Source organism: Condylostylus longicornis, unplaced genomic scaffold (assembly GCF_029603195.1).
Source record: "Condylostylus longicornis isolate FDR11 unplaced genomic scaffold, ASM2960319v2 ptg000008l, whole genome shotgun sequence".
Classification (NCBI taxonomy): domain Eukaryota; kingdom Metazoa; phylum Arthropoda; class Insecta; order Diptera; family Dolichopodidae; genus Condylostylus; species Condylostylus longicornis.
This window is the reverse complement of record NW_026577977.1, coordinates 313,000-335,031: the sequence shown is the minus strand read 5'-3', so window position 1 is coordinate 335,031 and position 22,032 is coordinate 313,000. Positions and strand designations below refer to the sequence as shown.

General features: G+C 23.0%; 1 protein-coding gene across 1 annotated transcript; it reads left to right on the top strand.

Moving 5' to 3' along the window:
* The first annotated feature begins 1,307 nt into the window (after window positions 1-1,307).
* LOC129618519 (uncharacterized) lies at window positions 1,308-17,072 on the top strand. Its single transcript, XM_055533315.1, has 4 exons — window positions 1,308-1,480; window positions 15,951-16,422; window positions 16,483-16,605; window positions 16,686-17,072. Exons 2-4 carry the CDS (start codon window positions 15,965-15,967, stop codon window positions 16,870-16,872), a joined length of 768 nt encoding a protein of 255 aa, XP_055389290.1. The 5' UTR covers window positions 1,308-1,480; window positions 15,951-15,964; the 3' UTR covers window positions 16,873-17,072.
* Window positions 17,073-22,032: the final 4,960 nt, after the last annotated feature.

The window sequence follows — 22,032 nt, the reverse complement described above, 5'->3', positions numbered from 1 at the left end:
TTGATTCTGGATGATATAACAATAAAGAAACACTTCTGTCAAGGTAAATCAACATAACACAAAAAAAAACAGAAGAAAAACAGGCAAAATTAAATAAATAAAATAAAATAGAATAAAAAAATATCAAAAATTTTGTTTTACCTTTTGAAAAAAGCAAAATATTTGATAAAAGTAGATACCAGAGGGCTTAAGGAACGTCACTATTGTTATAATGGCTGTTAATATCAAGGAAAATCTTAAACTTATCAAAAAAAAGCAAAAAATTACTTATGGAAATATTTCTTATTTTCATTATAACTAATGAGAAGATAATTTTATATAAAATTTTCTTTAACTGTTACAGATAACTATGTTAAAGATAAGAATTTCTTTAGTTGAAATTACAAGAATTGTTATTTAAAATTTTCTATAGTTATATAGTATACAGTTCTTAAGAGCATAATTTACATATATAAGTATACAAATACATAATAAGGCACGTTTTATCTAATAGTTTTTTTTTTCGATATTATGAAATTATGTTCGTACAGTGTACATATGTATTCGTGCCGGTTGGTTAACAATAAATATCCCTTTATAAATTATTCATATTATTATATAACACTTATATGCAGAAGAAACAACTATTTTTTATCATATTTTGTAGGTAGTACCCTACCTACATAATATGTTCATGTCTTATTTAAACAATTTGTTGTTCTCTCGTTTTTCAACTCATTCACTTATTTTTGCCAAAATATGCGATTTTGCTAACTCTTCTTACACAAGTAATATAATATAATTTTTGTCAAAGGAATGAGATTGCTTAGGTTACGAAAAGTGTATTTGTTGAAATTTACGCCACATAATCATTATTTTGAACTCACAAAAATCTCTAATATCTTGAATGTTTATTCGTAAGAAGTATTTAAATTAAATGTCTTATGTTCCTGTTACACATCAGGTTTAATTTACAATTAAATCTTAATCTGATGAAAATTTGATATGTAACCAAAGTCTAACATTAGATAAAATAAAAATAAAACAAAATAGAAAAATGTTCGATTACCATTAGATTTATAATTTGTGAAATAATATTTTATTGCAATTTAAAATTTTGAATGTGGTAATACTATTTATTAATCTTAACACAATAATGTGATTAAAATCGATTACATATGATAATATTTTAAGTTTTAACATATCATTATTAATTTTGAGAAATACATACAAACATACACATATTCATTTGTTATATTAATATTAAATTTGCAGAAATGAAACACATTCATGTACGTGTATGTAATATGCATGGATATGTAATTATATTAAGCCGGTTTCAAAAATATCACATACATAGCTATTGAATATTATTAAATTATTAATTAAAAGAGGTGCGTGCATTAAAATTTAATAAAATAAAAATTCAAAGTAAATTTAAGAGATTTTGAATTAAAAAAAAAAAAAAAATACCAGACAATAAAACAAAATATTTCGGAAGGTAAGTGGACAAATTTTCTTAAATTTTCAATTATAAGCAATTTAAAAACACGTGTTATCAAGACATTCAAATTATTATAAATCATTTTTAAAATTTAGAAATATTTAGTGATTTATTAAAAAAAAAAATAATTTTAAAAGGGTTATTGTCTAGCTATTTTGAATTAAAATTTTTGTGAACAAATCAAAAGTGTTTTGATTGCAATCATTCTTCACTAATTATTTTAATTTTTGGCCTCATTTAAATGTAGTGTTGTGGAAGAAATTAAAAATAAAACTGTTCTTAAAAATTTATTAAAAAAAATATTTTAATTAGATTTTATTTTTAATTTTATAGCATTATTGTATCAAATAGGTAGAATATTCGAATTAAAATTTTTAAGACTTTTTAATTGAAAATGCAGTAAAAGTTGATTTTTATTGAAAAGTAAAAATTTTACGTTGCTGTTTTATTATTTTATTGCTGCAGAAATTACAAAAACTACAGTGATAAGTGATAAAAATTTAGAGTGTTAAACTGAAATAAATTTAATTGTAAATTTTCTTAATATTGCGAAACAAATGAGATATACTGATTACACATTCTTATAGATTCCATTAGAAAACTTGGATAGTTTAAATATCAAAACATATAGTGTTGATTTTTAAGTACAAGATAGTTATTGCCTTACGATTAATTTTTTTTTCAAAAACTATTAAAAACCAGAATTACTTTATTTATTGCAAATAAAACTCACTTCAAATTTAATTGGTTTATATTTTAATTACGTTAATTGAAAATGAGAACAGCTCTCAGGTACCTTTGCTTTCTGTAAACTAAACAGTAATCAATAAAGTAGTCATGGGTATTCAGTATAAAAAATGATTATTAAGCGAATTGTGGTTTACTTTAGTTCTCAAAATAGTATTTTTTATATTAATAACTATTCTTAATATTAAAAAAATTTCCTTAATTATTAATTGTACAAAATAGAACGCACCAAAATATTTTTCTCTTTTATTTTGTTGTATAGTTTTTGGTTTGAGTCCAAAATATTAATTAAAACTTCAATAAAAGGTCAGACAAAAGTGTTTACTTTACAAAAAAACAAAAAATTTAATTTTTTTTTTCTTCCTTTCGTTTTAAAATTTAATTTTCAGAAAATTTTTTACGAGTTATTTTATTAGTATGAGAGGTGGTTTACCACAAAGCTTTCAATAACATTTTGAAAAAAAAAATGATTCATGTATAAAAAGATTCTTTCTTATCCTACTTGAAAGCTGCTAAACTTTTCTTTTTAAAATCCTATTTTTTTTTTAAAGAAAAATTAAGTAAAATATTTTTTTTTTATAATACTGTAACATCAGTAAAATAATATTTATAAAAGGGAAAAAAGAACCATAATTTGGAAAATATATATGATCTGCATAAGTCTATTTGTAAAGGTAGTAAGTGAATGTGTGTTGCTCTTTGAATTTTAAACAAAAATATATTTTTTATAAAGTGCACACTGCTATGCGATTAAGAACGTTCTCGATACGATATTCCTAAATACTTTTGTAGTTTGAAATGTAAATTATTTGTTCTTTTTTTAGAATAACACTTACTATAAATAAAAGTTTTATTATAAACAATAAGCGGATGAAAACTTCTGTACAAATAGCATTTAAAACAAGAATAATAAATGGAAGAGCAACTAATATGATTTAATTATTTAATATACGTATGAAAAACCAAAAAGGTTTGAAAAATTAAAATTAAAATTTAATTTTTCTTGAAAATTCAACAAAATCACTTTGGAAGCTGCGTTTGAAGCTCACACATTTTTAATCACACTTTCAATTACATAACTGTATAATTTACTATATTGCAGTATATTGCAGTTTTAGGGTTAATTAGATTGCAATATTAAATGTACAATCCATTCAACGAGTGTGCCTCATAGTGGAATGAAAGACAATATAAAATTTTCTATCATTTTCGTTAATAAAAGAAAATTCTTCTAAAAATTCTTTTTTCCTTTCTTAATTTTTTCTTTGATTTTTCAATGTTTTTCTTGTTAATTCTTAGTACTCTTGACACTGACTCTCTTTTTATTTCGTTTTCTTTTATTTTTGGTGTTGTTTCCTTTTTTTTTGTTACCGATCTCCATTTCTCCATTAAAATGAAAAAAAAATTATGTTATCCTTTTTTTTTTTCTTTTTTTTTTGTACGTATTTCTGTGTGTAATTACTTAAAAAAAATTGTATAAGTTTGTATATAAATGTTTTTTTTTTCTGCGGTAGTACTTGTCTTATACAACTGCAAGTACCTTGGCATAGTTCTATTTTCTTTTGCACTTTGCAAAAAAAAAAAATACAAAAAAAATTGCTTTTCTTTCTACAATTTTGGTTTTTCTTTTTTCTTTTTTGACTTTTTTTTTCATTCTTTTAACATTTTAACGCTATAATGTATGTATGTGGGAAATTGCTACATAACTTAAAACTATGTAGATGTTACCTTGTTATGTACTTAATTGAGAATTGGGAACATGATGCGTTTCACTCATGATTATGTAAAACAAAATTTATAGAAAAATGTCTTTACTTAATAGTAATTAAGAGAACAGGTGAAGCAAAGTATGTGTTCAGCTACATACTATATGATATGTACAATGTATGTAAAAAAAAATATTTATAAATAAGTTCATATTGAAGGTTGTACATGTGCAATGCATGTGAATATTATATTCATGTATACAGTATGAAACAAAGATGCCCTGTTTCGATGCATATAAAACTCATCAATATTCTGAGACTCTGTCGTTTCCAGGAAAACATGTAATAATCTCTTGATAAACTTGGATATTTTACTTTAATCATGTTAAGAATAAAAAATTATATTATTGTTGTTTTTCTGCCTTTTATTTTGTAATAATATTCTTTGACTGAAATTTTTCAGATCTTTTAACTGATTCTTTTGTTATACCGGAGAATTAAGATGTAAATGTCGTCTTTCCTAACTTTTGAGTATTTTTAAAACTGTTCCATTTTGAAAAATGTACTCAAACTTCAAAAAAAGAGAAAATTTAAAAATTTATAAAATGAAAGAGTAGTTTACAGTTAGAAAACCTTTTTTTTTAATACAGGTATTAAAAATCATCGAAAGACAAAGATAGGCGGACCCAAGCAGTAAACAGACCTATTAATAGTGAGGGACTTTAGCCCAACTTAAAACGCACTTGGACAGTCATAAACTGCCAAAACTGTAGTTGAACTAACTAACCATTAGTCTGTATTCCATGATTCGTGAAGGAAGGCAGATTATAATGCTGTCATAACACTTTGGGCTAAATATAGAGGTCTCGTTCGCTTTAGTTTTTTTGTGTTCAAAATCTCTCCCCTATAAGTCAAGAAGCCTCGACATTTACATGCTGTTCCAAACGTGTACTATAACCGTGCTTCGACATACTTTAAATTAACTTAAACTGAAAAAGTCGTATTGTTAAAGATATTGTTAATTTCGAAGTTTTTTTTCATAAATTTTTTCAAGAAGAATAATTCTATTATTTTGCGTTCCCTAAAGATAATGCGCAAGAGGTTACTTGACTTTATTTTTTTTCTATCGCTAAAAATTAAATTTCTTTAACTCTTAATTTAATACATATTTTTTTTTTTCAAATTTATGATTATAAATAGTGATTTAATTGTGACTTTTAAAAAATATGTAAAAAGTTTATCATATTTTAAGTTAGTTAACAAAGAAAATTCTTATACTCGTATAACCTTTTTATTATTTTTTAATTCAAATATTAAAAAATTTTTTTAAATAAAAATTTTAAAAACGGCCTTTATAAAGGATACCTCTTAGGTGCCAAAATTCAATTTTGAAATTATTAAATTTTATAAAATTTAAAAGATCTACACTTTTAGTATTTAAGTGTGTGTATACTCGCACCAGTTGATTAATAATTTACAGCAATATAGACTGATCTTCTCTTGTAATGTTTGCATAGATTAAATTTACAGTTTTCGACGTTTGTATAAAATTTAGTTTTAAATATTGCATAATATAAATGATGGTAAATCCATGAATTTAAAATAATATGATTCGAAGTAAATTTGAAAATTTCTGTATGAATTTTTGTCTCAGATTACATACAATTTCGCAATTTACTTAAAATGGTGTATAGACAGGCGCGGTTCTGATGTATTCGTCGCCCTAAGCGGTTCCTAAAAAGTGCGCCCCCCCCCCCCCCCTTCAACCTTTTCACCTATTTTATTACTGTGAACAAAATTTAATAGGCATTGCACATTGTGCATCATAAAGCAGTTTCTTGTAACCTTATTGTGCTGAATTATAGAATTAAAGTCTGGAACTAAATTTTCAATTTTTTGTTTTATAAATTCAAAAACAAGGTAATTTATTTAACTGTACGTTTTTTTATGAAGTTATGATCAGATTTATATCAATCATTTAAACTTGATTTTTTGATTTTAACAACCAAAAAATTTACTTTTTGACGTAAGTGAAACTTATTGTAAAAGGTTCTATGAAAATTATATCAAATGAACTTTTTCACAGCTTATTTGAATATGAAAAAAAGTAAAAAATTAAGTTTTATTTTTATTCGTAATTTTATTTTTATTTTTATAATTATTTTTATTTTTATTCGTAAAATTTGGCTTTTTATTTCACAAATCGCCTGAGAAATGAAGCAGCGTATAAAAAAAGTTTCGACTTGCATTCAAAAATTTAAGGAAAATCAAAGTTTCGTTCTAAAATTTGTGACTTAAAAACTAAGCTTTTCATGTACATAGCTATAAGCTTTTATACTGTTCATTATATTTTTTAGATTTTATTAAAATAAATGCATTTACTGGTATTTATAGGCTCGTGGTTTTGAAATTTCAGAATGTCGTTTTGCTTAACTGTTTTAATTTTGGAGATAAATGTGTGAAGCAAATTATGCGCCATTTAATTTTACTCTTATTTTTTGGATGACTTACACTACATCAATTCAGCATAAAAATTCTTAACATTCACTTGATTATTAAACAACATTTTTTCAATTCAATATAAGTAGTAGATTTTATCAATTAAAATTTAATTCTGTGATTGATAACAGTTTTTTCAAAAACGAAAGCAGAACATAGTAGTAGAAATTCATAACGATCATGTAATTTTAAAATTCATTCAAAATTTTTTGTTGTTAAACAAAAACAAAATATTGGTATACACAATCTCAATATCAAGCTATGCTTTCCATCATTTAAGAATTTTGCTCTCATTCTCTTTTTCTAATTTCTTTCTATTCTCATTCTTAATTTGTGTTTTTTTTGTTTTGTTCTTGTTGTTTACTAATGCAATAGTATACAGAAAAGTAATACATTATAATAATGTGTTTGTTTGTTTGGTGAGTGGGCGCCAACTAAGCAAAAATAAAATTTTGCATGTATGAAACAATTTAAATATAATGTGTACGAACGAGTGTAGCCACTAAGCATAATAAAAACATTGCTTTGTGATAGGGAGCAATCTCAGCAAAATAAAAATTTTGCTTTATGAGATAATTATATGTGTACGCATGAGTGTTGATCTTATTCATATTAGACAATATAAATTATGTGTACATGTGTATTTTTGAATATTTTTATTTGTTGCGTACATTGCTTCTATATATGTATGTATATTATATGAGACGATTTCACTTATATATATGAACGTTTGAATGTATACAGCTGTGTGAAATAATATTCTGTGTTTATAGGCATATACAGTACATAAAAAATAAGAATGAAAGAGTAGTGTAGAGTAAAGAAATGTATGAGTAATTTTAATTCTATGAACATTTTTTGTTATATGGTGCAAATAGAAAATATGTGTAGGAACAAAATATTATGTTTGCATGTAGGTAGATTTTATTAAGTTAATTTCGCTATAAATTGATGTATAAAAAAAAACTTGGAATCCTTTTTTTTGGGTGAAAATTTTTTTTTTTTTAAATTTAGGGGTTTTTTTAAGTTTTCAATGGCGCCCCTATTTTTTATCGCCCATTGCAAATGCATACTTTGCATGTATGATAAATCCGGGGCTGCTGTATAGAACAAATGAATATTAAAGGAAAAATATGCATATTATGTATTCTTTTTTTATATATAACTTGAAGCAATATTTAATTTAAATTTTTGTAAAAATTTTAAATGAAAAAATAATTAGTGTACTTGCAGAACGATATAGAATTTAATATTTAATTACTTATTTTTTGCTTTTCGTATATGATTTGTCATGCATGCGTGTATTTCATGTGCTTATCATAAGGAGCAATTTTTCTTTTCTCGAAAATATTATTACTATTTATTATTTGATTATAAATGTATATTTAATTTTTTATTTTAAATATTATTCTCTAACTTGAATTCTTAAATTAAATAATAATTGAGCATGAAAAGTTTGCGTTGTATAAGAAATTAAAAAGTGAAAATAATTTAAATCAAATTGTAAGTATAGTTGCATTTTAACGTTGAACTTAGTCAGTCTTATTTAAAGTTATTACATATTTAGGTTGAATGGAACAAAAATAGTATAATAGATAATTCATTGATAGTTTTTTTTTAAATATTTTCTTGTTACGTAATTATTAAGAATTTGTCATATTTTTATACATTAATTTATTAAAACTGCATTGTTATGGAAAAACAATAAATTAAAGACCTTAACAAACAATGTGGTATACCTATGCTGAAAATATATCATCAATAAACTTATATGTATAACATTTATTCCAATTAAAGAAATATGATAATTAGTGTAACTCATGAAAGTGTCAAAAACAATATTATTATTGAGCAGACTTTATATGATTAGCATCAATAACTTCTCCGATATTATCAATTTTTTTTTGTCGATATTCTAAGTTATTTTTCTATAAATATATAAAAAAATTTTTATGATTTTTTTTTTTATTATTATTGTTTTAGTGCAATACTTTTTAATTTATTTTTAGGTGGTCACGAGTACAACACTTTTAGTATTTTCTTTTTTAAGTGGATGATATAGATACATGAGGGTTTATAAAAATATTCATCGGCATATTACGGAATATCCTGCTGCAATTTCTAATAAAATTAGGCTTCAAATAAAAATATATATTTTTACAGTCTTGATAATTTTAATACTTAAAGACTGGCAGGAAGTATTGTGTCAGAAACTTCACCTTTTTTTTATTTATCACAAACTTAATTATTTCAAACAAATTTTTCATATATTTTAACACTATCCGAATAGAAGTGATTTCTTTATTCGTTTGTTTTTCCACACACTTTGTGTTTGAAAGTAGCTCGATTAGTTTCATATAAAGCGGGAATTCGATTTTACTACCTATAATATTTTGTTTATTTTCTGTTTTAGCCAAATCATTCCATTTCAAAATACTTGAATACTTACCTAGTTATTACATTTCACAATTCATCAACGAAATATTGAATAATTGACTATAGTATGTCTTTTTCCTTACAATATTCATATTGAAAATCATATAAACCAAATATTTTTATTAAAAGTAAGTATAGAAACAAAATATTTAATAAAACAGAAAAAATATATCACTTAATCCCTTCAAAACCAGAAAGTTTTATTCAATAGAAAATCATTTGCTTTTATTAATTACATAACATTAGCAAGCAACATCTAAACAGGAACTTGAAATAAGCACATTTTGTAATATTCTTGTAAAAATGTCAGAAAATTGTTAATATATAAACTATACAATTTAAAAAAAAAATATATGTATTTAAAAATTTATGTATGCAGTTTGATGATTATAGACGGGACTGCTTACAAGTATACGAAGAGATTTCTTTTTGATTTTGAATTTTTATTCAAAGCTCGACCCTCTTATATAAATTACAATTCTTAAATCATTCCAACATTAGAAAAATGGAAAAAATTCGGTTCCTAAGTGAATTTTGCAAAATTTGAAATTTAATATTAAAAAGTAACATTGTTGTTATAACGTCTTCACTTAGATTACATTTGAAAACTTTATTGATTTGGCTTATTACGTATACGCACACACATACAATGTCCTCGAATAATGTTAACAAAATGCGATGAAAAATCACATAGTATCTTTAACTTCATAAATTTCTTTCTGTTTTTTTTTTTTTATTTTATTCATATTACTTTTTACATAATTTTTTCGAACTTATTAAAGCTACGCATGATATGATTTACGTGCTCTTTTTATATATGTTTATTCTACAAAAAAAAAAAGCAAAATAAAAAACAAAACCGAAAACTTTTATGAATTTATTTTATGTGCTCTTACCACAATACAATATCACATAACGGCAAATAAACATACAAAAAGTTTTTATACACAAGAAAAGAATAGTTGTAAAAAAAAAAAGAATTAAAATGAAGCAAGGAAATTGATATTTGGGCCGGTTTTCTATAAGATATTATTAAAGAAGTCCTGCGAATGCTAAAATATAACACAATAATTATTTACTCCATGATAGAAACAGCGATACAATATAGCAAATAATATGTGTATAAGAGTTTTATTCTGCTTTCATCAAATCAATTAATCCAATGTGTATACCAACAACCAATTTTCCAAGCTTTTGATTGATTTCTCAGAAAATATGATTCCTCTATAAATCAATGAAATCAATGCAATTTATATTTGGATTTTTGAATATTTTATTTCGTATACGTTGAACAAAAAAATGACTACCTTCATCCTCAAAAAATTCCGGCATTTAAACATAAAAAAACCAATTTCATTTTGAAAAATTTTCTTTTTTACTTAACATAGCTACTCAAATTTAAGTTTTATTTACACATATTTGAAATGTTAAAATATTATTGAGTATTTCAAATATTGCTTACAGCTTTACTAAGTTCCTAAGTTCAAGAATTAATATGTTTTCTAAAAGAAAGGTAATGAAGTATCATTAAAGAAAATAAACGAGTTATATTTAATAATATAATGTTATAAATGAAAAATGAAAACTAATATTGTAGGTACATACGAGTACCAAAGTAATTTTTGCGAATATGATAAAAGTATGAAACCATGATTCTAACTTTTAAAAAAAAATTATAGAGAAGTTTATTAATTTTCACGTATGCTAAGCCTCATGTATTATACATGTTTACATATTAAGCACGCACGTATTTTTACAAATCTACATTAAACTTACATAAGCGTTCGTATATTATACACTATATTAGTATAGGTATATATATATATGTATAAATGATACATACATATATCGTATACTTTTATTACATAAATAATAAATAAAACAGACGATACTGTTCTTACTTCTACTAAAAATATTAAATATTTTAGAAGTTAAATACTTTATAATATAATTCGGTACATATAGATTTAATGCAAACACTGTTATTAAAGCTGCCATAATATTCTTCAAGAATACATTAGTTAGTTGAGTATATAAGAATTAGATAGTACAATTGATAAAGAAAGTAAATTTTCGCAACTTTTTATATAATTTCTTCATTTTATACTTACGTATCCTACGTATATGTAGATTAATAAGTCTAAGTATATATGTATATCGTGAATTCTTTAATGCCTACATAAAGTAGATAGGTACATTCATTATGTATAGGAAAATAACTAAATTAAATTCGTATTGTTAAAGAAGCTAATCAAGAATTTCAGAATACACGAAATGTTATGTTTTCTTGGAATACAAAATAAATTACTAAAACTATACATACATACATTATCTAATTATATCATATAATATTGTTAATGTATTTTCATATATTATTATTTAAAAAAAAAATAAAAACAAAACAAAAAAAAAAACTATTTATACATATTTAAACATCATGAAAATCAAACTGCCAACTTGTAATTTCAAAGTTTATACAAAGAACTTAAGTGTTAAAATTAGTATTGAAACTATATAATTTTATATTAGAAACTTATATGTATACGTAGGGGTATATAAAATTCGCGTTAAATGCAAATTCTATAATTATTTTTATTTTAATGTGTTAATAACTTTTGCAAAAATAAAAGTTAAATTGAAATATGTTATGTAATTGAAAAGTTTCAAGCTGTTCTATGTGGTGTATAAGAATGAATTTAAATATATTTAAAAATAATGCTTTCTTAATAAAGTATTTACAAATATTTATCGGATAATAATTTGGTAGGTTATTGTATTTAAGTCGTATGTTTATCGTAATTACAAATTTAATAAAACAATTAACAAATTTTCATCAAAATCTATTCCATTCAAATTTGATTTTGAAATATTTCGAATTAGTTTTTATTATTTTACAGCGATTCCTCGAACCTGTGAAAGAAACCTGTTTCTATTGAAGCTTCACAGATATGTCTTATCCATAATTGAATACATAACTGCCACATTTTCAGAGTTGTATGGCAACTACCCGAACCAATCAAATATTTCCACTGAAACTTCAAGGAAATATGTGACATATTATTGTACACACGACTGTCAAGTTTCATGGATCTAAATTTTTCCAAATATTTACAATTAGCTTTTGGAGTTGTATGGTCCGAACCTTGGTTAGCTGAATTTGTTCAATTAAAATAGCAGCTCTCCTCGGCAGAACTTGAAGAGAAAAAACTTGTGAAAGTTTGGTGTCGATTGGATTACTCGTTTTTTTAATTATCGTGCGCTCAGACAGACGGGCGGGTGGACATGCCTAAATCAACGCAAAATTTTATGCTGAGCCGCAACGATATATACATGTTCATAACCCAGACGACTCCTTCAAGTGCTTGCAAACTCTATAACACATAGTTAATATAGCCTCTAAAAAGGTACAGGGTATAATAAATAACGATAACTTCATGTCAATATAGTCATGTCATGGAGAATTTTAATACAATATAATTTTCTCAAATTCTACAAAAAATTCAAGTTTTTATTAATAATTATCAATTCTTGGCAGCGCGCTCAATTTTAAATCATTTTAATTTTCAATCCTCTCTGTTAGATTCAAAACGATTTTGTTCTTTATTAAATTATATTAATAAGAAGTTAAAGAAACAAAATTTTCAATTACAAAATATTCTACAAAAACATACCCAATAAAAGATTTATTGAAAACTTCAAAATTACTTTATATCTGTAACAAATAAATTTACATACCCTTATGTATGTATATACACCAGCTATGTATATAAAAAAAAAACCAAATCGAAGAACATAAAAATGTTCTTACATAAATACTTCTATAAATGTATGTATTTTGTAGAGCGACTTACATACATATTATATAAAAATATTCTTTTAACTTATGAAAATTAACAAAATACTTTCTAAGAATTTTTAATGTTGTTAATTAAATTTAAGACTTTTAATAAACTAAAATCATTATTATAATATTTTATATATTTAAACCACTTCATGTAAATATATTTCGTTTAAAGTATGCCAATTATTTTGTGTTCCATTTATAATGTTTAAACTTTCAGGCTCATGTTAGTGGCCAGCAAAAAAATTAATTGCTATTTATGTATGGAAATTAAATTTTACACTATAGTTTAAATGTTTAATCTTTATTTCGATTTGTATTTGATAAACTGATCATAAAACCTAGTTTATGCAATATGCACCCAGTTTTGTTATTTTTTCAAATATTTAAAATTAAATTTTGGAATTTTATGATTCTTGGCTATGCTAATCAATCCATTCCACAAAAAGGTTCAGGATATATAAAAAATTAAATAGGCCATACGTTTACAAAATTTAGTTCGAATTGGGAATAGCAGCTGCCTCTGACAGAAAAGAAACAATTTCTTAACGTTTGATTGTGTTAGCTTTTGTCGTTTCTAGGTTATTGTACGATCGTGCGGTAGACGGACATTTCTAAATCAGCCCGGAGTTTTACACTTCTACGAGCAAGATTATTTTTCTGTACTATACATGTTGATACCGCAGACGACTCCTTGTACTTGTTTTGTTATAAACTCTATCGTAAAATTAATGTACTCTTATAGGGTTAAAAACATATTTTCAATTTTTGCAAAATTTTGCATAGATACTTTTTAAGAAAAATTTTACGAAAAAAATATAATGCGCCAGGTTATGATACCGAAGGATTCATCTTTCAAAAAATCGTTTTCTCTTTGAATTAAACTCATCTCTTTTCTTGTTTGATTTTGACTTTTTGTACTCTTGGTAAAAAAAGCAGAGTTTTCGGTATATTCATTTTTTAAGATTATTTGGATTGAAGACACAAGCACAATAGCTAAAACGAAAGAGAGAGAGAGCGAGAAAACACAAAGAAGAAACGAAAAACAAAGAATATTTTTTTTTTGAAAAAGACAAATTGTAAATCATAAATAACGTCAAATCAAGTAGAAATTTTACTTGTTTTAGTCTTTCATTGTCCTCAATTTTTATGTTATTTTTGCTCATTTTTTCTCATTTTATCTTCTATCTCTTTTTTTTTTTTTTTTTTGGAGAATTTTATTATAAACAAACTGATTTGATGTAATAGTAATTTATCATTTTGATCGAAATTAAAGTAATATTTATTTTTATTTTCTCTTATTATTTAATTTATTAAAAGAATCTTGAATAAAATTCAAAATGAATTCTTAAGTGAAACTAAATAGCGAAAGATATTATAGAAAATATAGTAGTGGTAGTAGAAAGAATACAAAAAGAAAATCTCTTTTTTCTAAAATCTTTATGTAATCAAAATAGGATTATATTACAATTGTAATTTAAGTATACATATTGTAAGAATAAGCATGTATATAATATGTATTGTATTTTGTATAAATGAAATTGTTTTAATATGTATACAATGTTAGAAATAAGTCGGTTTTATAAGATGTTTTATACGAACACAAGACGTGTAAAATAATATATAAAATGTACCTATATATATATATATATATATATATATATATATATTTGTATATAACTAATACGTAGACAAAATACATGTTTTTTTAAATCTGAAATTTTTTTAATTTTAAAATTATCTAATTGAATATATTGATGACTTTAGGACAGTTGTGGCTTTAAATAAAATAGTCAATTGTATTCAATTTGAAATATTGATTTCAAATTGATAGGGCTATCTCCCGATTCTCTATAACTAGAATTGGGTGTTCATATTTAGTTATATAGGAATTGTGAAAAACGTTTAGCGTTATATTTAAAAAATCGATACGAATTATAGCTTTCTGTAATAGTTTTCATATTAATTTATGATGTTTTGCGCTCATTAATTATCTTGATGTTGCCTGCCAGCAAATATTCTAAAAGCTTTTACAGAGTAAATTTAAGTTACTTTATGATGATGTTAAAAATTATTGCTTCCAATTTAATTAACTTTTGTATTGAATAAGCTATATAATAGTGAATTAAATTGGAAGTTGGTTTTTTGTTATTTGGTTCCTCTTTATACTTAGGTCGTTGGTTTACAAAAATTTTCAAGTGTGACTACTTTATTCCTCTTTAATATTTTTATCCTGTAAGTTTTAATGTATACCATAAGCATTCTCACATAAATATTAATTTCGAACATTTAATTATACATAATAATATTGTTAAAAACCATTAAAGTACACTTTCGAAAACAGTTTATAAAATATTTATTTCTGAATAAACACAACCATTATTTTTTAATATAAAAATTCATACAAAATTCTATGGCAAATTATATCCTAATAAATTTCAAAAGTAGCTTTTCACTTACAAAAATACCAGAAATTAAAGAGTATACATATTTCTCTTGAGAACCATTAAAGACCACATTTTGCAAATTATTATAAAAATTTTCATATTTTTTAATGCTAGAAAAAATATAAACTCAAAAATTCTTTCTATACATAAACTTTTAGTGAGGTTTTTTTTTATCAAGACAAAAAAAAAGCAAAATAAAAATAATAAATATTTTTAAAATTAGTATAAAGGTAGACCAAAACAACAAAAAAAGAGAAAAAACAAAATACCTGTGACCAAAAAATTAGCCTGAGAGCATTTTATCACAAAAACATCTGGTGCACTAGATTTACTCTATTATTTTCTATGGCTATTTCTTTTATTAAAATAACCTTAAAAAAAAAAACTATTTCGACAATGTTCTTAAATGCATTTGGCAGTTTATTTTTTTAACCATGGGTTTGATTAAGGTTAGTGGCTAAAAATAAATCTAAATACCTATACGATCTAAATATTTATACGATTTGGTTAGGTGATTTCTTTTATGATATTGCATATTCAATTTATTAGAACATATCAATCCATTTGATCCAATATTATTTAGTTGTATAAATTGTTCATTCAAAATGGTTAAATCGCAGGCGATTATGGTGAAAAAATTTTCCCCGTTTTTGGATGGTTTACGGCTATATTGGGTCTATTTTATACATGCTATTGTATTTAGTGTCGTAATTCGCATTCACTTCTTTTTATTTTCTTTCCGCTTAAATAACTTTAACATTAAAATGCTCCTTTTATTTATATTATTTCAGACACATTAAAAATTATGGAATCAAAAATTGAAAAGAGGAAAAATGTTGCAAAAATTGTAACACCACGCCGAATATGTGTTGGTCCAGCTCAAAGAGGTTTAATGCATAGATTTATTAAAAATCGTGCTCAAAGTTTAACTGATCTCAATAATAATAATCCATGTGAAAAGGGTAGCCCAATAAAATCAGATGTTTTATTGACGAAAATTGGAAGTCCAATAGTATCACGTGATGAAAAAAAATTAAAATATCATTTATCAATATATTCACCAAAACCAGTTTCAATTTGTAAAAGTGAATCTCCATCTGTTGAAAGAGATGCAAATGGAAAACCTATAAGACGTGGTTATATACCAGCCAAAGAAAAAATTCAATTGGAATTGAATGATTTTCGAAATCGTGAAGCCGAGTTACGAGAAAGTCGTAAAAATTCTTTAATGAATTTACAACCAGATTTATTGGCATCAATTAAGTAATCAAATTATTCAATTCGTTTTTTTTTAAATAAAATTTTCATTTATTATTATTTTAGGACAGCTGATCTGAATGATACTAGAGAATCTATTGATGAAACTTGTGACAAATTAAAATATTCGGTATCAATTTCGGAATTAAGTGAATCTGTTGATTCAATTTTTTCAGATTTTGGCGAAACGTAATATATTATATAATACTGACGAATTGTTATAGTTCAATTTGTTAAGTTAAATTAAATTTTTGAATATTTATTTTTAGTATGAGTCCAAATGCAAGTTTTAATTATCATAAAATCCATAAATTACCACAGAGAAGAAGTTTGCCATCAACTGTTAAAAATTTATTTGATGAAATTTATCCGAAACCTGAGGAAGAAGAATTAATGTCATCGAAAAAATTGATAGCAAAATGGGAAAGTATTATTAAAGAAAGTGCTAAAAAATGATTTTAAGCAAATTAAAATTTATTTAGAATCTTTTTATAAGATTTATTAAAAGATTTTGACGACACACGATTTGTTTTTTTTTTTATATATTTTATATAATTTGAAATCCAAATTTGACAAAAAGCGAATAATCGCTTGTGAACATTTTATTGCATTATTTGGATAAAAATTGTTATATCATTCGATATTATTTGTATAAATTAAAATTGTAAATATCTAGAGTAACAACTTATCTTTGTATTACTCATATTTAAATTTCAAAAAATCTTTTATAAACATTTTTAATTTTTATTAAAATATTTTTAATTTAAAGAATAAATTGTTGAAATTTTAATTATACATATATAATATATTGTATTTGAAATTTTAAAAATGTAATGAATAAAATTGTTATAATGAATTTTAAGATATTTTAAATTTTAAATATTTAAAATGGGTTTTCTTTGGCATAAAAATGACACTGAATAATTGAATTTACTGAAAAAAAAAATTAAAATAAGTACTTAATACGATATTTTTTGTAAATAAATTTATTGTTTATTATTTAAAGTTAAAGTTATGAATATTATATAACAGTTTAGGAATTTTAAAATTTTTAGATAATGCTAAAATAAACTGTAATATTATAAAAATTTTAAAAATTTTAAAACATACAATAAAGGAATTAATTTAATAATGTACGAAAATAGATGTAATATTTTTTAAATAAATAAAAGTCTAGAGGACATGACAAACTTAAATTAAATTTGCATCGATAAATAATAATAATTTAATTAGAAATTATGATAATTGATCAGATTAAGCTGAAATGAATAGATAAATAAATTGTTCGGTATTTTGTTTTGAATTTTTCAAATTTCTGTTTTTTGTAAATTAAATATTAAACTGAGTCTATCACTTTTGTCATAAAATTTTTGTAAACACGAAGGAGTGTTGAGTATTTTGAAACGAAGCTGTTATAAAATTATGATTAATGTAGTTCTAGTTGTATTTTATCAATTATTATAAAATGTAACCAATTTATACAACCAACCAAAATTAAATTTGGTTTTGCTCTCTTTTTTTAATTTTTTTTAATTTAAGCAAACACGCAAGTACCGTTCAAAGAGAATTAAAATCTTGAAATTTCGTTTTAATTTCATTTATACCGATTGTTAAGTAAGTATATACAGTTCAATTTAAATATTTTAAAAAAGAGCAAATTCGATATTGAACAAGATTTCCAGTAAATATTATACTAATTAGCAATATTAAATTGAAATATCAATCATTTTAGAATACCTACTTAAAACAATTAATTTTTAAGGATTGTATTCCATCTTAACAATCATATATTTTCCTTTTTATTAAAAAAATTTATATATATACACAAAATTTCCTCCTAATTAATATTTAAAATAATTTAATTTTATAAAGAAAACATAATAAATATATGAATACATTGTGATATTTATAATAATTGTGTGTTTATGTTAATTAAAAAAGAAAACTTAAAAACAATTTTTAAAAAGATAATTTAATAATGAACAAAATGAATTTATTATTATATTTCGTAGAATTGCTCGTATATTATATACGCACTCATTATTTATATTTGTATGTATGTATATAAATTATGTTATATAAAATTTTGTACTTAAACAATAAATGGTATATTACACTTACACATTTTATGAAGAAAATTCTGAATTTTTTTTTGTGCATGCATACATATATATGTACATAATATTATATAAAATTCAGTTTTATGAATATATGTTAGTATGTATGTAATATTATGTACTTAGTTAGTTTTTAATAATACAAGTAAACAATAATTTCATCAGAAATTAAAGTCAATTTCAACAAATTTTTGTTTATACAATTTTATTTTTTTTTTTTTTTCGTTTTTTTTTTTATTTTTTAAACTTTTTTAATATGAACAAAATACCTAAATATTTTATTACTATAATAAATTTCAATGATGTCCTTGAATATATATCTTGTATATACATATTTGTGATATATATGAATGTATACGTACGTACTTCTATGTTATGTCGGTAGGTATACTTTATGGTATATAATGATATACACTTATACAAACATACAAAATATTAATATATACATATATATATATATATAACGTTGAAATGCGTTAAAAATTAATTTTTTGTTTAGTTTATTTCTTTATACATGAAGTGAATGTATTTTCGGAGGATATAATATAATATACCACATTTCGTTTGTAACATAAAGAAATATAAAATGTCTGAGACATAGAGTCATGCGTTTATCTGTCTATTTAGCAATAAATCAAAAATGCATATTCGGGCTGCACAAATCGAATTTTCACATATTACTTTGGGTATCTGTTAGAAGAATCGTATTTTATTTGAATTCAATAAAAGAAACAGTTTGAAAAGAAGGTATATTTCATTCAGTACCAAAAAAAATCTCAAAAATACTCAATATAATCAAACAAAATTAAACGTTATTATTATAATAATTATTGTTAGTTGTCATAATATAAGTAAATATTATTCATATGGGTATATATATTAGAAATTATATTCAATTGGGTATCACAGAGTTGTCACGATTAATACTATATTTTCTTTTTCATACATTCTTTTCGCCATTTTTTTTTTGTATTTTCAAATACCTACTAAAATAATTTTATATTTTATTCCTTTTTACCAATAAAATCAAGTTTTTTTTTAGCAATATACCAATATATGTATATATAACATATTTTATATTGTACAAATTGTGAACATACACGTCATATACATATGTATATATAATTTAATGTTTAAATATTATGTATATTTGCTTACATATATATTAGGTCCATATATAGGCATACTTTTATATAATAAGGTAAATGAAATGTTTCAATGTCATATTAATGTTTGAATTTAAAAAGAAGAAACACAACAAAAAAAAAAATTTAAAAACAAAAAATCATAAAAAAATATCCAAGAAAAAAAAAATATATATATTTTTTAAAGGTGAATAAATCAAGGTAAAAACTTTATTTTATATAAAATTTTACATGAAATTTATTTATTAATAAAAAAAAAAATTATTAAATTATTTATATTATGATATGTGTAAACACATTGCATAATATTTAAAACAGAACTTTTTAATATTTAAATCAATGTATGTATGTACCATATTATATTATGCAAGTGTATTTAAATAATTTTTTGTAAAATTTTATTTTTAAACATTTGTATTGTATATGAATAGGTAATACGGTAAAATCATTTCAAAAATATTTTGTGCCTATGTATATGAAATTAAAAGAAAATTATATTTTATATTAATAGGTACGTATATAAATGTTATTCAAATCACTAATGATAAATTCGCCTGAATGAGTTTCTTTAAAATATAATTTTTTTTTTAAATGATAATAGACATGCTTTCAAAATAAATATAAAGTAAAGATTTTAAAATGAATTGTGAAAATAGATGAATTTAATTTTGATAATTTTCCTGGATATTTTCTTTGAAAAATATCGTATACTTACAAAAAGTATGCCGGGCGTTATAAAAAAATCATAAGAAAATATTTAAAATAATAAATGATATTTTTATTCTCAGGAAAATTTTATATGATTTACTTTGTAATTTTAGTATTTTAATATTTTAGTTTTGAAAAAAAGTGCCAATTTTAAAAAGTATATTAATTTCAAGGCGAATTCAAGAATTTATTTATTCCAAAGGAAAATCTGTTCAGGGGGCACTTGAAGTGATGTAAGCCTATTTATTTACAGCGAGCATAACATGAAGCAATTCTGTTATTAACTAATGTAATTTTTGCATAAATAGACTTACATTTTTTTAAACTTCATCTAAAGAATTAGTTCTTAAGATAAATAAGATTTTCTTTTCTTGCATATTAATAATTATACATATATACATTTATTTAAGCTAAAGTGCAATGTAATCATAAGCATATAAAACAAGACTTATACATATTAAGTTTGAATGAAACGAATTTGATGAAAATTTATATTTGAGTTTTATGTGACCATATAACGTATTGAAATTTCAAAATTAGTTGATTGTGACATTTACTTGGCGGTTCAATTTTACGTTTTTCATTATTTTTAAGAAAATAATTAACGAAATGTTTTGATGTCTTATATATAAGGCGCTCTGAAACAAAGTTTGCCTAACCCATATATTGTGACAAAAACTTTTTCAGTGAGAAATACGCCACTTTGATTCTGAGCCCCAAATAAAATCTTCCTGTAATAATACAATGAACATCTTAATATTTTAAAGAAATTACATTCCAGCAAATATAAACTTCTATACTATGGAGAGAATCCACGTTTTTTCTCATATACCGAAAAATATTCTCTAAGTGATTTTTTTGTAATTTAATATATTAATTTTGACAAGTAAAATGTACTGACTGTTTACTTAGTATGTTGAAGATTTAATTTCTTACCATACATATAATTTACAGGAAACAGAACAGATGTTAAACAAAGTGTTAACTTGTTTGGCTAGTTTCAGCCGACGAAACGTTTTTCAAAGATTTGATGAAAAAAAAATGCGAAATCAACTCGGGAAAGTTATGCAATATTAAAAATTGTTTATTTACTTTTTGCGAATTGTTTTTTCGTTTTTTTTTTTTGAAGTTTTTAAGCTTTAATTGCGCGTGACCTATATATAATATTTTTATTTATTTATTTATTATTTACACTTTACTTATTATTTTGTTTTCACCTGCATAGTTTTATATCAACATTCATTTCACTATATACGTATACATATATGCTTCTGTTACATAGTGTGTATAGAAAAATCAAGGAATTGTTTTTTTTTATTTAGGTAAAAATTTTATAATAGTTTTTTTTTTGCATTATATTTGTTTAATCCTTAATGATTTGAGCGAGTAAAACAAAAAAGAGAAATTTTTATTTATGTATATTAATTTGTATGTTAAGTGAAAAAATTTATTGATAAAAAATGTTTCTACACCTAGGATTTTAAAATGTTAAAGGGTTATTTTTATGTTTGTTAAAACGTATGTATATAAATATGATTATACACAATGTAAGCGGATTCAGAATAATCGTTTATTTATGTTATGTACTGTGTTTGTATTTTATGTGCATGCTATATTGTATAGAATAATTTTTAACATGTGCATAA

What these genes read in the sequence shown, in the direction of transcription:
- LOC129618519 (XM_055533315.1), top strand. Translation starts at nt 15,965, where the DNA reads ATGGAATCAAAAATTGAAAAGAGGAAAAATGTTGCAAAAATTGTAACA. An exon ending in GATTTATTGGCATCAATTAA is followed by an intron (nt 16,423 to 16,482) that starts GTAATCAAATTA and finishes TTATTATTTTAG; the next exon opens with GACAGCTGATCTGAATGATA. An exon ending in TTTTCAGATTTTGGCGAAAC is followed by an intron (nt 16,606 to 16,685) that starts GTAATATATTAT and finishes ATTTATTTTTAG; the next exon opens with TATGAGTCCAAATGCAAGTT.